This window comes from Panthera uncia (assembly GCF_023721935.1).
Source record: "Panthera uncia isolate 11264 chromosome A3 unlocalized genomic scaffold, Puncia_PCG_1.0 HiC_scaffold_12, whole genome shotgun sequence".
Classification (NCBI taxonomy): Eukaryota; Metazoa; Chordata; class Mammalia; order Carnivora; family Felidae; genus Panthera; species Panthera uncia.
The window spans coordinates 27,679,559-27,693,156 of NW_026057579.1; the positions used below are offsets into that span (position 1 = coordinate 27,679,559).

At 43.1% G+C, this 13,598-nt stretch overlaps 1 protein-coding gene across 4 annotated transcripts in view; it reads left to right on the forward strand.

The window, feature by feature from the left end:
• CYRIA (CYFIP related Rac1 interactor A) overlaps positions 1-12,371 on the forward strand; it is a 106,833-nt gene extending 94,462 nt beyond the window's left edge. For all 4 annotated transcript variants that reach the window (XM_049652495.1, XM_049652496.1, XM_049652498.1 and 1 more), the window contains 6 exons: positions 348-425; positions 607-723; positions 814-893; positions 2,339-2,465; positions 6,789-6,859; positions 9,132-12,371. In XM_049652495.1, coding sequence (XP_049508452.1) covers positions 348-425; positions 607-723; positions 814-893; positions 2,339-2,465; positions 6,789-6,859; positions 9,132-9,195 — 537 coding nt within the window. In that variant the 3' untranslated portion in view covers positions 9,196-12,371. The remainder of the gene's footprint in view (positions 1-347; positions 426-606; positions 724-813; positions 894-2,338; positions 2,466-6,788; positions 6,860-9,131) is intronic.
• The last annotated feature ends 1,227 nt before the right edge of the window (positions 12,372-13,598 follow it).

Genomic DNA, 13,598 nt, shown 5'->3' on the forward strand with positions numbered 1-13,598 from the left:
TCTTAAATGTATATTTTTTTGTGAGAGACAGTGTGTGAGCAGGGGAGGGACAGAGAGGGAGACACAGAATCCGAAGCAGGCTCCAGGCTCCGAGCTGTCAGCACAGAGCCTGATGCGGGGCTCGAACCCACGAGCTGTGAGATCATGACCTGAGCTGAAGTTGGTCGCCCAACTGACTGAGCCAACCAGGCACCCCTCTGAGTATTTATTGTTAACCAGAAGTTGCTTTGACTGTTGCAACCAAGAGACGTCCTATTATGTTTATATAGTCTGGTGTCTGGGCTCCTAATGCGCATCCCCCATCTGATGTGGAGAGATGACCTTCTTTCCTCTCTTCTGAATTTCAGATGAGGAACCCAGCCATTCAGAATGACTTCAGCTACTACAGAAGGACGATAAGTCGCAACCGCATCAACAACATGCATGTGAGCCCCTGGGTCCCCTGGTCTGTGTGTGCCCATTCCCCATGTCTTCCTCTGATTTCTGCATCAGGCAGGGCACAGGGAGAAGCCAGCCCTCTTCTGTGATTCCCTTTACAGCAGACATCGTGTCAGGATTTTTGACCATCTGTTTATCAATTGCATATTCTCTTCTTACTTTCATCAGCTAGACATTGAGAATGAAGTCAATAATGAGATGGCCAATCGAATGTCCCTCTTCTACGCAGAAGCCACGCCAATGCTGAAAACCCTCAGCAACGCCACCATGCACTTTGTCTCCGAAGTGAGTGAAACTACGCACCGAGGTCCTTTTTTCTGAATTACACGTAAAAGCTGCTAGCAGGACTAACCTACTTCTGTGTCTCCCTCTTAGAACAAAACCCTGCCAATAGAGAACACCACAGACTGCCTCAGTACGATGACAAGTGTTTGTAAAGTCATGCTGGAAACACCGTAAGTTCCATCGGTGGTGGATTCATGGTCAGGGTTCACCTAGAGAGGGCCTGTTCATATGTTGACGATTATGATGGTGACGACGATGGTAACATTTGGGTCAACACGTTAACATGGACATGTATATGATCTGAATCCATTTCACAAAGAACGCTGGATGCTAAGTGTAAGTCGCCCCAATTTGTAGTTGAAGAAGCTGAGGTCCAAATTGGTTCATGACTTCCCAAATGCTGCATAGCTTGTTAGATGGCAGAACTGTGACTCAAATCAAAGATGCTGTGGAAGATGTGGAAGGGCCACGTGGAGGGTTGGCCTAAATGACTGGGTATTATTATGAGTATGTGGGAGAAAAGATTTGACAGAAGATTTAGAACAAAGGGTAGGAGCGGTAGGACTGCGGCAAGGGTGATAATGGAGATTTCTCTCCATCTATCCTTCTCATTCTGTCCCTTCCCTTCCCTCTCTGTCTCTGTCTGTCTCTCTTAGTTTCTTTGTGCTTAAACTAGTTGCTAGATTTTAGAAATGGCCAAGGTCGTTAATGGTGAGGCAGCACAGTAATGAAGAAATACACACCCACAAGTCAGGGCTCCAGCTATCTCTTTAGCTACTTCTGTGTGCCGGCAGACCGGCGAAATGGCCTGTGTGGACCTCGGTTTCCTCCTCCAATGAAGTTCCCATAATGTCATCTGTGCTGTAGAGGGCTTGGGAGGGCCAAAGACATCAAAAGCACCTTATAAAATGTGATGCTCTGTTCAGATGTAAGATGGTGTTAATTTCAAATATTTCACTTATACCAAAGTTAAGACTCGTTCCAAGACAGAAATAGTAATCATCTTCATTGCGGGCCTAATTCATAATGAGAGAGATGTTAAGAAAGCCTCTAAAATTATCTTGAATTATCTGAATCATCAGGGACCCTGTCAAGGTAAGTGAACAAAATTCACACTCCACAAGTACTCCCGGCCCAGTGAATGGTACATAATTTCTTTTACACATCTTTGCCAATCCAATTCAATCTGCAGCCTGTGTCTTAACAAAGGAAGTTACTCTGACTGGAGACATGATCGCTGCTCTGTAGCAATGAGCCTGATTCTTTCTCTCCATAATGAAGCCATTATTCTCTATAATCTTGGACAGCCAGAGGGACCTGCTATAAAATATTCAAGATTGATGGGTGGGGGGAGTGATGTACGTGATGAGCTGGCCCGCTGAAGGGCAGAAGAGAAGAGAATTTACTGCCCTCTAATTTACCTTATTTTCACACTGAATTGCTGATTGGATAGATTCAAGGAGAATGATCATCATGGGTTTCTTTAAGAGCGTATTAACCTGGTTGTTGCAGGTATGGGATTGCTCTCAAGAGATGATTGGAGGAGTCTAAAGTAGCCAGAAATGAACGTGCTCTGGCAAGAAGAAACACAGCTGCCATTTCTTCTCTCTTCCAGGGAGTACAGGAGTAGGTTTACAAGCGAAGAAACGCTGATGTTCTGCATGAGGGTGATGGTGGGAGTAATCATCCTCTATGACCACGTCCATCCCGTGGGAGCTTTCTGCAAGACATCCAAGATCGATGTAAGAATAGTTATGAACTCTGCTTTCTAAATAAGAGCTCATGAGTGTTGCACAACAGACCTTGCTTCTCTCTCTCCTCCGTTCCCCGTTGAGAGGGATCTCTCCCCAGGGGCAAGCCCCCTCCTGGCAGCCGTCCTCATAGCAAGAAGCCCAATCTTTTTCATGTGCTTACAGCCAGACATCCGATCAAAAAGCACAGCAGGAGCACAGAGACACTAATCCCCTCAGCCGGTAGAGGAGCTGAGCAGATGAATAGTCACTTAGCTGCAAACTTCCCCTTCAACGTATCCGATGTGCCATATGAATATATTTTTATATGTTATAGGCATCTTAAAGTTAGCGGCATTGGGAGATACTGCATTGCAAGACATGGCAAGATATGGTCACATTTCAAACAGTATTCCAACTTCCTGTCCTGCCTCCCCCAACTGGTGGCTTCACCCAAATGCCATGCCTTTTCTTGTCATCGGGATATACTTGAGCCCTTTGCCCTGCCCAGAGTGCCGTCCCTTCTTTCTGGTGTGGGGATTCTTTTAAGACACTCCACGAATGTCACCTCATCCAGGAGCACATCTCTTGTGCCCTGCATGCTCAGAACCTCCCTTCTCCTTGGCCCCAGAGCACTTAGCATTCTGGATTTTCTGTCTGCAGCATCAACCCAATAGTGTATCTCATGTGTTAATATAAAGCCTTTTGGGGGCACCTGGGAGGGCTCAGTCGGTTAAGCATCCAACTCTTGATTTCAGCTCAGGTCACGATCACATGTTCGTGAGTTTGAGCTCCACATCGAGCTCTGTGCTGACAGCACAGAGTCTGCTTGGGATTCTCTCTCCCTCTCTCTCTCTATCTCTCTTTCTCTCTCTTTACTTCCCTCCCCCCACCAAATAAGCAAACCAAAAAATACATATAAAGCCTTTTAAGGTCAGAATGGGACCTCTTGGTACTAACTTATTCTGACAATGCTAAGTTTGGGCAGCACACTCTGTTTTTACTCATCTGCACAGAGCAGCATCTCTGATGCTTTAGTGCTGTGCCAACAGAAAGTCTTCATGCCCAGAGGGACCACGAGTCAGAAGGATGTAAGGAAATTTATCAGTTAGAAATGCAACTTGGATTACTCATTTTGCAGTTCTCGCCTCCTAGCACAGCTAGTCATGGGTCTTCACAGAGTATTATTTTTAGGGCAGTGATTTGTGTTTGCCAAGAAAAAAAGTGTTTAGTATAAAAAATAGGAAAATCTAGGAAATCAAAATACAGAATGTTAAATGTATCTGTAGTAACCTTACCACTGACCATTGTCGATATGGCAGCATATCTTCGTCCCTTCTTTTTATATGGATGTTTGTGTAGATGCATGTGTGTACCTAACAAATTAGCACCCTGCTATAAATGCTCTTTTAAAACATTTATTTGCATAACAGTATAGCATGTTTTTTTTTTATACCAATAAATATTTTTACTGTATTCTTTGTGAGGCTTTAACATTTTTTATACTATGGACTGAGTATAAATAACTCTTAATAACTCCATGAATATCATTTGAATGTGGATGGAGTTTATTACGTGGTAACTCACGGGACATTCTCATTTACCAGTGCCATTTGGTAACTTGTCACAGAGTCAAAAAATAAAAATATACTAGGTACAATTATGTCTTGTAACCCTAACCTTTAAATAGCTTGTCCTTGCTTGTCATTTACTGAGTCTGGTGAGGTCGTAAATATGATATAATGTTAAATCTAACCACACATAGTCTTCATGAAATGTATTTGTTCTTCGATCTCACTAAGAAAGCTTTGTTCCTACTGAAGTCTGCATGTTTCTCCGAGAAAGTTTCAGATTTACCTAACGCAACATGTGTTCAACATGGGCCATTTTCTTTGATGACATAAAGGAGCTCCTTCAGATGCCAGTCTGCTGCTAAGCCAGCAGCTACATGCACTGGGTTTATAAATCCTTAGGATATCATCAACTGTGAAAAGACAAGCATTTATTTGTGAAACCCTGAGATGCATATTGTTATATGCACTTACGAAGAAAATGCCCTGGAAACCCAGACGAGGGAGAAGCTGATTCCGCTTAGAGGAGAGACAGAGGGTGATGTTTGAGGTGGATCTTGGGAAAGGGGTAGAATTTTCCCAAGTAGAAAGAGGGAAGGAAGAGTACTTCTGGAGGAATGAATCATCAGAGAAAAGTCACCGAGGCCCAGAGGGGTTGGGTCATTGAGAGAACAGATGCTATCCTTGGGTTCCAGGAAGCCAGGCTGAAGTGAGGTGGTGTTTTCTGCTGATTTCCTTAGACTTCTGTAATAATCTGATAAGGAATCACTCCTTAACCCCAGTCTCCAGCCCAAAGCTCACCAAGAATTCCAGACCCAACCTCCTCTGGACACCTGAAACATGGCCGGCACCAAATCAAAGACAATCCTTTCCCTTACAAACCTGCTTTTCTCCTGGGTTCCTGCCTCAGGTGTTTCATCATCTTCTGACCTGACATCTAAGCTGGAAACCAGGAATTGTCCCTTGGAGCCTGGAATTATTTTCTTTCCTCTTCTTTGCCCCCATATCTTATCAGTCACCGGGTCCCGTGGACTGGACGGACCTCGGATCCATACTCCTGCCTCCCCATGATTCTCCATGTCACTGCTGCTCTCACGCTCGACAGCCTCAGGGGCTCTCACTGACCCTTCCATCCTTAGACTTGCATCCTTCTGATCCCTTCCTATATTGATGACATTGCTAGATTGTTTAACACCTGCCAGGGGTGTTTTCTACAGGCAAAGGCCTGCCAACTCCTTAACATGCTATTAAACTCTCACTGGATCTGGGCCCGACTACATCCCTGGTTGGGTCGTATTCACACCCAAGGCTTTATAATCAGGCTGAGACAGAACTAGAAATTCCCAAAGAGCAGCCAGTGCTCTTCTCCCCTTTTCAAGTCATCATTACTCTTCAGGCATGTTTTACAAGAACACTTTTCACACTGCTGATGAGCTATTTCTCTCCCTTCTTCCACTAGACCATGAACTCCACTGGGAGAGGGACCAAATCTGTGCATCCCTGAGCTTGATTCCATCCTTGCAAGTGACACATACCTGGCATGTTTGTAGCCTACCCGCACCCTGCACCCGTGACAGACATCTCTGATTGCCCATGGCATTTCTTTCCTGATGAGCCTATATGTGACTCCCAAATGATTCTCAACCCTGTGCTTCTGGCTACCTCCATCAAGCTATCAGGGTCCATTAGGCCATAAGATAAAGCTTCCTACATACCAGAACCATACCCACAGAAAATATTTATAAGAAACCATTATAAAAGAGCTCCTTAGTCTCCCCAAATTTAATACAGAGTGTGAACATCTGAGTTGAAGATGAGTGATTGTATTTTTTGCAGGGAGATACTTCCTTTGTCAAAAAAAAATTTTAGGCTATGCATAATGGAATGTGATCTCTATATATGTATCTTTCTTATACTTCCCAAATTATGAATAAATTATATTCCAAGGGCACACAAAAAACCAAAAACTTGTGTAGGTCCACGCAGGTACTAAATACGCAAGAATGGAGGAACCCCAAGGAGCCTGCCTCCAAGCACGCACATTCTTAACCTGTGGCCTTCACCAGTCCTCCCCTGATCTAGTGAGGGAGGCAGATTGATCTGGGTGCTTCAGTCTCTAAGGCTCCCTGATAAATGCCAGCCTACTATTAGGAACACAAAGAGGTGGTGGTTACTTCTACCTGGTGAAGGTCGTGAGGTGAGATGAGGCCTCCTGGTGTTGGTCTTTAGCTGTGTCCTTTAAAAAAAAGAGAAAAAGAAAGCAAAAAAAAAAAAAAAATTAAGTGTTTGCCAGTCCATCAGCTAAAGGAGGAAAAGCACTGTGGAAAGTGTGATGGCAGAAAAATCATCAGGTTTGTCCTTCAGGCAGTCTGCACCGAGCAACCACTGAGAGGAATGCCCTGCATGTGGCTCTGGAGTGCAAGCCAGGATCACGGCCTCAATGCCAAGATCACGGCCTCAATGCCAGGATCACGGCCTCAATGCCAAGATCACAGCCTCAATGCCAGGGTCACAGCCTCAATGCCACACACGTGAAACGTTCAATGGCAGTAGAGTGTGAGAAGGGATACACAACTTCTAGAAGTGCCCAGAGGCGACCTCTCACTAACGTGAGGGATTAGGAAGGTCTGCTGGTCGTTTCTGTGTGTGATTTCTCCAGGCAGAAGTAATGTGATCTGATTATGCACACATGGTTGTTTGAACAGATACTGTCATGGACGCAATTGCTGTAGTATTAACAAAATGCGGTGCTTTCTCCTCCTAGATGAAAGGCTGCATAAAGGTTTTGAAGGAACAGGCCCCGGACAGTGTGGAGGGGCTGCTGAATGCCCTCAGGTGAGCCTCAACCCTGCGCCCCTTCCGAGAGACTGCGAATCTAGATGCTGTTAGGGACCCAGCACTGGAGCACCAGGCAGAACCTCGCGCATGTCTTCACACGTTTAATCTTTCCAACAACCAGCTGAAGTCAGCATCGTTTTTATCATAGCCTTTCTACAGAGGGAAGAAACTGAGATGTAGGGAAATCAGATAACTTGCCAAAAGCCACCCGGCCGAACACCAAGCTAGAACCTAACCCTGGGCCTGTGTGACCCCACGGGTCATGGGCCTAACTGTGGGCCGCCGCGCTGCCTTATGGTAAGTGGGGACTCACCGGAAGAAGCTTCCCGAGTCTCACTCTCCCCTTCACCTGGCTGCGTGTGAGAACTGTGGTGGACTTTTGCAAACACTGAGGCAGAGTTTCCAACCCAGACCGAATGAATTCGAGTCTTCGGGGTGGGGACTCGGGCATCCACTCTGTGTTTGTTCTAAAGCTCCCTAGGAGCCTTGCATACACAGCTGTGAATGAAAACCCTGCTCTACCCTATCTTAATATCCAGTTTTTGGCAGCGGTGGCCCCTTTCAGCTTCTCCCTGCCAACCACTAATGCCCAAGCAGTCTCTCTCCCAAGGATACGTGTGCTTAATACACTCTAGAGAAGGGATGCTTATTTTTTAGCTATGACACATCTACAGGAATCTGTGCAATCACACTACCGTGTAAATCATTCCTGTGCCGGATTGCAATCTGGAAGGTTTATGGTCCTTGCTGCCTTATTCATCTTTGATTTTCCCGAGTTCCACTCAGTGTTGTGCATGCAGTAAATGTTCAATAAGTATAAGTGGGATGGATCAATAATCTTCTACCTACATACAACACTTACGTCTTATTCTCCACTCCCGAGCACGTTCATCATCACAACTCAGAGGGAAGGTGATCTGTTATCCCCGTTTAATAAATGAAGAAACAGCCACACGTGAAATGAATGAAACTGAGGTTGATGTTATTTGGTGGAGTTGCTAGGTCATCATTCTTCAGAGCAGATGCAACATTAACACGGGAGCCTTCCAGATTCTGTGCGTGAACCAAGCGTTTCTCCACTGGTGCCCACTTCACAGCAGGAGGGCTTCCCATACACAGTGAGACTCTCACATCTGATTTAAAAAAAATTTTTTTTAATGTTTATATTTATTTTTGAGACACAGAGAGACAGAGCATGAGTGGGGGAGGGGCGGAGAGAGAGGGAGACACAGAATGAGAAGCAGGCTCCAGGCTCTGAGTGGTCAGCACAGAGCCCGACGTGGAGCTCGAACCCACGAACCGCGAGATCATGACCCGAGCCGAAGTCAGACACTCGACTGTCTGAGCCACCCAGGCGCCTCTGATGTTTTCTTATTTTTTTTAGCTTTCCAGCTTCATTGAATCAAGCAGGGTTTTGTGAAAAGCAGGGCAGTCGCCTCTGAGTGTTGGCATTTGTGGCTTCTGTAGATAGTGCAGTGAAGGAAAGGAGCACAGGCTTTTGGGGCAGACTCATTTGGGTCCAAATCAGAAACCACGGATGGTTCACAAATCACATGTTGTCAGATCTGGGGTCTGAAATGGGTCATTTAAACCTCTCTGAATCTCAGTTTTCTCGTCGGTAAAGTGGAAGCGGTAACCTCTCCTGCAAAGTTAGTGAGTGAAATGAAAACTGACATGAAATGTCTAGGACATGGTCAAGGTTTGATTCCAATTTAATTCCCTTTTCTTCCCTTTTCATAAACCATTCCTATACCAGCTTAATGTGAGGGTGCAGATGTGCTGCCTGGTTTTGTTTGTTGACCTGCGTTTGTGCCCTCTTGTGGTGGCAGTGAGCATAGGAGTCCCCAGGAAAGTAGAAAACCATAGACGTTGGAGTTTTGGGTAATGTTGCTAGCCGATCCATATGCTGAAATTTGTAACTCAGCAGGGTTAGCCTAGATGGTTGAGATCCTGCACTCATTCACGTGACATCTACCTCCCCGAAAAATGGAATAGCTTATATCTCCCCCGTGTAATTCTTTGATTAGACAAAAGTCTACTTGTTGAATAAACCACAATACAAAATTCCTTTGGAAAGAAGAATCAAATATTAAGTCTGTCTGAGAATACTCTGGGCATTGAAGTGTGGTTAGTTGTCTAAGGCACAAGCCCCGGGTTGATTTATAAATATCAGTTGTGTCTCTCAAGGTCAAGATGAGCTGAGAGTCGTCCCTGGCACTCTGGCAGGTGCTGTTTACACACTGACCCCCAGTGTTTTCTCTCCATCCAGGTTCACTACAAAGCACTTGAATGATGAATCGACTTCCAAACAGATTCGAGCAATGCTTCAGTAGAGCTCTGCTCAAAGAAGAGGATCTATGTACTGACCTCAGAAGATGTATATGTTTACATAATTTAATACAGATTGATGTTAATACTTGTGTATTTACATAACCGTTTCCTCCTTGTCACTGAAATACACGGACCTTAATTTGTATCCTGACTGACTCGACCCAGCAGAGCATAAATTGACTTGAGAGCCTTACCTTTGATGTCTAAAACAAAACCCCCTTCTCCAAAGTCAAAATTTGGAGATTTCGATCTTTACTACTGGAGTCCTTTAACTACACCTGTAACAATCTGAAATTCCTAATAGTTTGTGGTAGTGTTTTAAATCTAGATGTGTAATCTCTCTGGGAAGTATACTTATAGAAACACGAAGTATTTGATTTCCTGTGTCAGCTTGGCTACAAGAAACACAACTGTTATCCTGACAGAGGGAGAGAGGAATCCGAGAAAAGAAAAATGCATGTGAAGACACAGATTCAAGTGTTTCGAATTCAGCACGCCCCCTCTCTCTCCTCAGACTGCAGACCACATGTGCAGCTTTTTTGTTTGCACGTATTTATTCTGGATTTATATTCCTCTAACGTTCCCTTTTGATCCTTCAAGAGGAAAATCACCTGTGCTTGAATCAGTTTGTGAGAGAGAAGTGAGAATAGACAGATGTGCTGTCATAGCTGAGCTGTGAAAGTGGTTGTCTGGGAAGTGGGGGACGGATTGGGAGGAAGGACACACAGGCAACAGGACAGTCACCTCTCCGCTTCAACCCTTTGGCTGTGAAACTGTAGTAATTTTGATGACATTCCAGTTGTCTGTGGGGTGCTGGGTACACAGTCCCTCCTAAAATGAGCCCTGTCCTCTGGGGACCATCCATATGGCAACAGAGGCCTAGGGTACTTCATTGATTACCAGGAAACTGGGGAATTCAGAGAGGGGAATCCCTGCATTTTCCAGTTCCCTAATATTTAAAAGGCAGCTCCTCCCTGACCACACTGCTGGCTGGTTGGAATGTTTAAACCTTTGGTCTGAGTACCTGGGTTGAGTCCTAGCCTTACTGATCCATGGTGTGAGCTTTGAAAATACACTTAAGCTCTGTGTCTCACTTTTCTCATCTATGAAATGGGCAATTAAAACAATCTCCAAGAGCCCTACAAGGCAATGAGCCAATAAAATGGCTGACTCTTACATGCTTCCTTAGTAAACAGAGGCCAGGAAGCATCACCCCATCTTGTCTTGATGATTGAATATATTTGAATATATGGCAAGGCCTAGAGTCATCCTTTCTGCAGATCAGAGCTTGGAATGGAATCTTAGAAATCTCCCGTCTCAACCTCCGGTACAGAAATGAGACAAGGCTGAAGTCAAAGAGGATCAACTCCATGTAGGACTAGAACCCAGGATACCTCACTCCTGAATCTTCCCCTGTTCACCATGTGGCCTATGCATACATACTATAAGATGAGACTGGACACTTTTAAATCAGCCTTAAGTCTGGTTTATATTATTATTTGCCTATTTCTGATAGAAGGAGAGAGTTGCCCAGTGATTGATAATCCCAGAAATTGGGCCTGGGTACATCAGGGTTTCATTCACCATGTTCCAAGGAATAACTTGTAGACACAATTGATTTCCAGACTTTAGTGTCCAGATGGCATTCTCTTGAGTCTTCCAAAAAAAAAAAAAGGGAAACATACTTTTTTTAAATTTTATTTTATTTTTAACAATAACAACAAACCCAGTCAAGCGGCAGAAAAGATTCTCTGGTTTATATCTACATATCAGTCAACAGAGAGAGAAAAGACCTTTTTCCTTGGAGCTTTTCAAGCTGAACAAGTACAGCTGCCTAGATGGGGGGATTCTCTCATCAGAACAGAAATGCACTTAGATGGCCTTCACGACCTTTTCAAGCCTAGGGATTTTAATACCTTAGAGGAAGCCAGAAAATGGGGTAACAATGGATGAACAAATTCATTGATTATTCAGCTTAAGAAATCTTCTATTTGGCAGCCACGTGTTATCTTTGGGCAACAACTGTCAAGAATTATAGAGGCGCTCAATGTTTATCATCATGGAGTCCATTTTTTTTCCTTTATCGGGTGAGGAGCTTAAGTCTTGGAGAGAGGAAAGGACTTGCAGAGTAAATAGTTGAGCATATTTATAATTTTTAATTAGACTTTTTATCAAGTGGGACCAAACATATGGGAGGGGCTGCTGGCCTGCCCCAGTTTAGCCAGGCTGCCTTGTTTCAAAGCTAAGATTCACCCGTACATGGATTCTCAAAAGTCCAGGGCCTGAACTATTGCCTATGATTATCAGGAGGACAAGTTAATTGAATGTCTGTGATCACTAAGAGGTGATGGATCTCCGGTCCACTCCAGAGCTACTGTGGGAGACAAATTCTTTTAACAGACTGTCCTCCAGGCATTAGGAGTCCTTAAACAATCATGATTTTTTTTGTGTGCTGCATGCACATGTGTTCAAGATCCATGGGGTGGTTTAGGGGAAAGTGCTAGCCACAGTATCCACGTCAATGTTCATTCTATTTCATATTTGATGTTTCATAGTTTTCAAGTAAACAGTGTTTGCCATTACTCAGATATTTATTTTTGGGCAGGCAACAGGTGAAAATTACATTTCTCGGATGCACTGCTGCTTTGGCATCATAACTATGTTCGCAGAAATTTTTCATCCATCACTAACAACCACTAATAGAAAGCAAGTGGCAGTGAGTGTTTTGAATTGTGGTAGCCCATTAGGGCTGCAGTACTGATTAACAACCAGAAAGAAAGTCTTGGATACTATCTCTTAACTGTTAGTTAATATCATGCTTCATCATTTGCTTCTACTCATCATCATTATATCAAGACATTAATGGTAAACTGAGGTTTTTATACATCATCACATTTAGGTTAAAAAAAAAATCATGCTTCCTCAAAAGAAAAAAGAAGCCTACCCAATCTTGGAATCCAACTGTGCAGCAGAATTCAGAGAATTCTTATTCAATCTTGTACCCAAACGGCAACAAACTTTTTAAAAAAATATTAACGATAAAGAGTGGAATTTTATCCTAAAGAGACAAAAATTTTGGAACCCAATTTCCCCATTACATCTATCAAGGCTGTTGCATACACAAAGCTGTTTTAAAATTGTCATATGTTGTTTGCTAAAGTCATTGTGATTTTTTTTCGCCTGCTTTGCCTCTTTTTGTACAGAAGTTTTGAGTGTGAAATGAAAATTAAAGTTTGGTACATATATTTAAAAATATACCTCTATTTTTATGATGTTCAAGTTTGAGTGGGTAATAAGCACATGATCATAGATATTTGCTGAACATCTGTACTTGCTAAATACCTGCTTTGGGTACCAGCAAATCACACCATCTGCCTTTCGCCTTCATCATATACAACATAAAATACTTACAATGTTCTGCTCTTGGTACCAGCTATATTTATTCATTTCAGCAAAGATCATTCATTATAAAAAAGACATAGAATAAACAGAGACATGATTGATATCTAGAGATGCATGAGACCTATTTGTTCAAGGATGCTAAGAATTCCTAATAAATACCCATGTATTCTATTTTTTTAGTGTGGTAACACTTTATGGATTCAGCAAAGTCAGCCATTAACTTATTCTATATAAGTACAATTTTCAGGCAACTTCAGCCCTAATGCAATTCTTTTAAAAATTGAATATGGAAATTTTTAGGACATCCCTGCACCTTTTAAGCTTTTCACCTGAGACCTAATTGTGTGTGCTATCAATAGGTCAGAAAAAGACCTTCCATGGTGCCCTATACAAAAGACAAAGGCACAATAATTAGGATGATTTGGAGCTCAAAGGGAAATGAGTAGAAATGGGAAATTTTCTGTAAATAGAAACATTGACAGATTATAAATGGACAAAAGCCAGAAGGAGAAAGAAGGAAAGGAACCAAAGGTGAGAGAGAGAGAGAGACCCTAATTAAATGAGTGTTGAGGGTCAAGAGAAATGAAAAAATGAGTGTGTGTGATTGTCCAGAGGAATATAGCTAGTGAGGAATACCCTTCATGATAGTCAAGAAGTTGGTTGTTAATTGGGGTTCTCTTGGAAGAATGGAGATGAAGAGTTTAGCTGGCCACATTCATGAAACCTGGTGACATGTGAGTACAGTGCAATCTGTATTCACACTAACTTCTTGCTTTGGGGTAACATTGAGTAGATAGATTTTACAGGCAGACATTGCTGTTGGAAATGTCTATACTATATGCAGTTATCACAATTTAAGTGATTAAGTAATGCTAAATAATATTGATCAATTTACTTAAAGTATTCATGTTCATTAAGTACATTGTTCCATCCAATGCCAAAAAAGTGGTGTAGTGGTAAAACAAACAAACAAAAACTTGCTGATTACAACCACACACTCCTC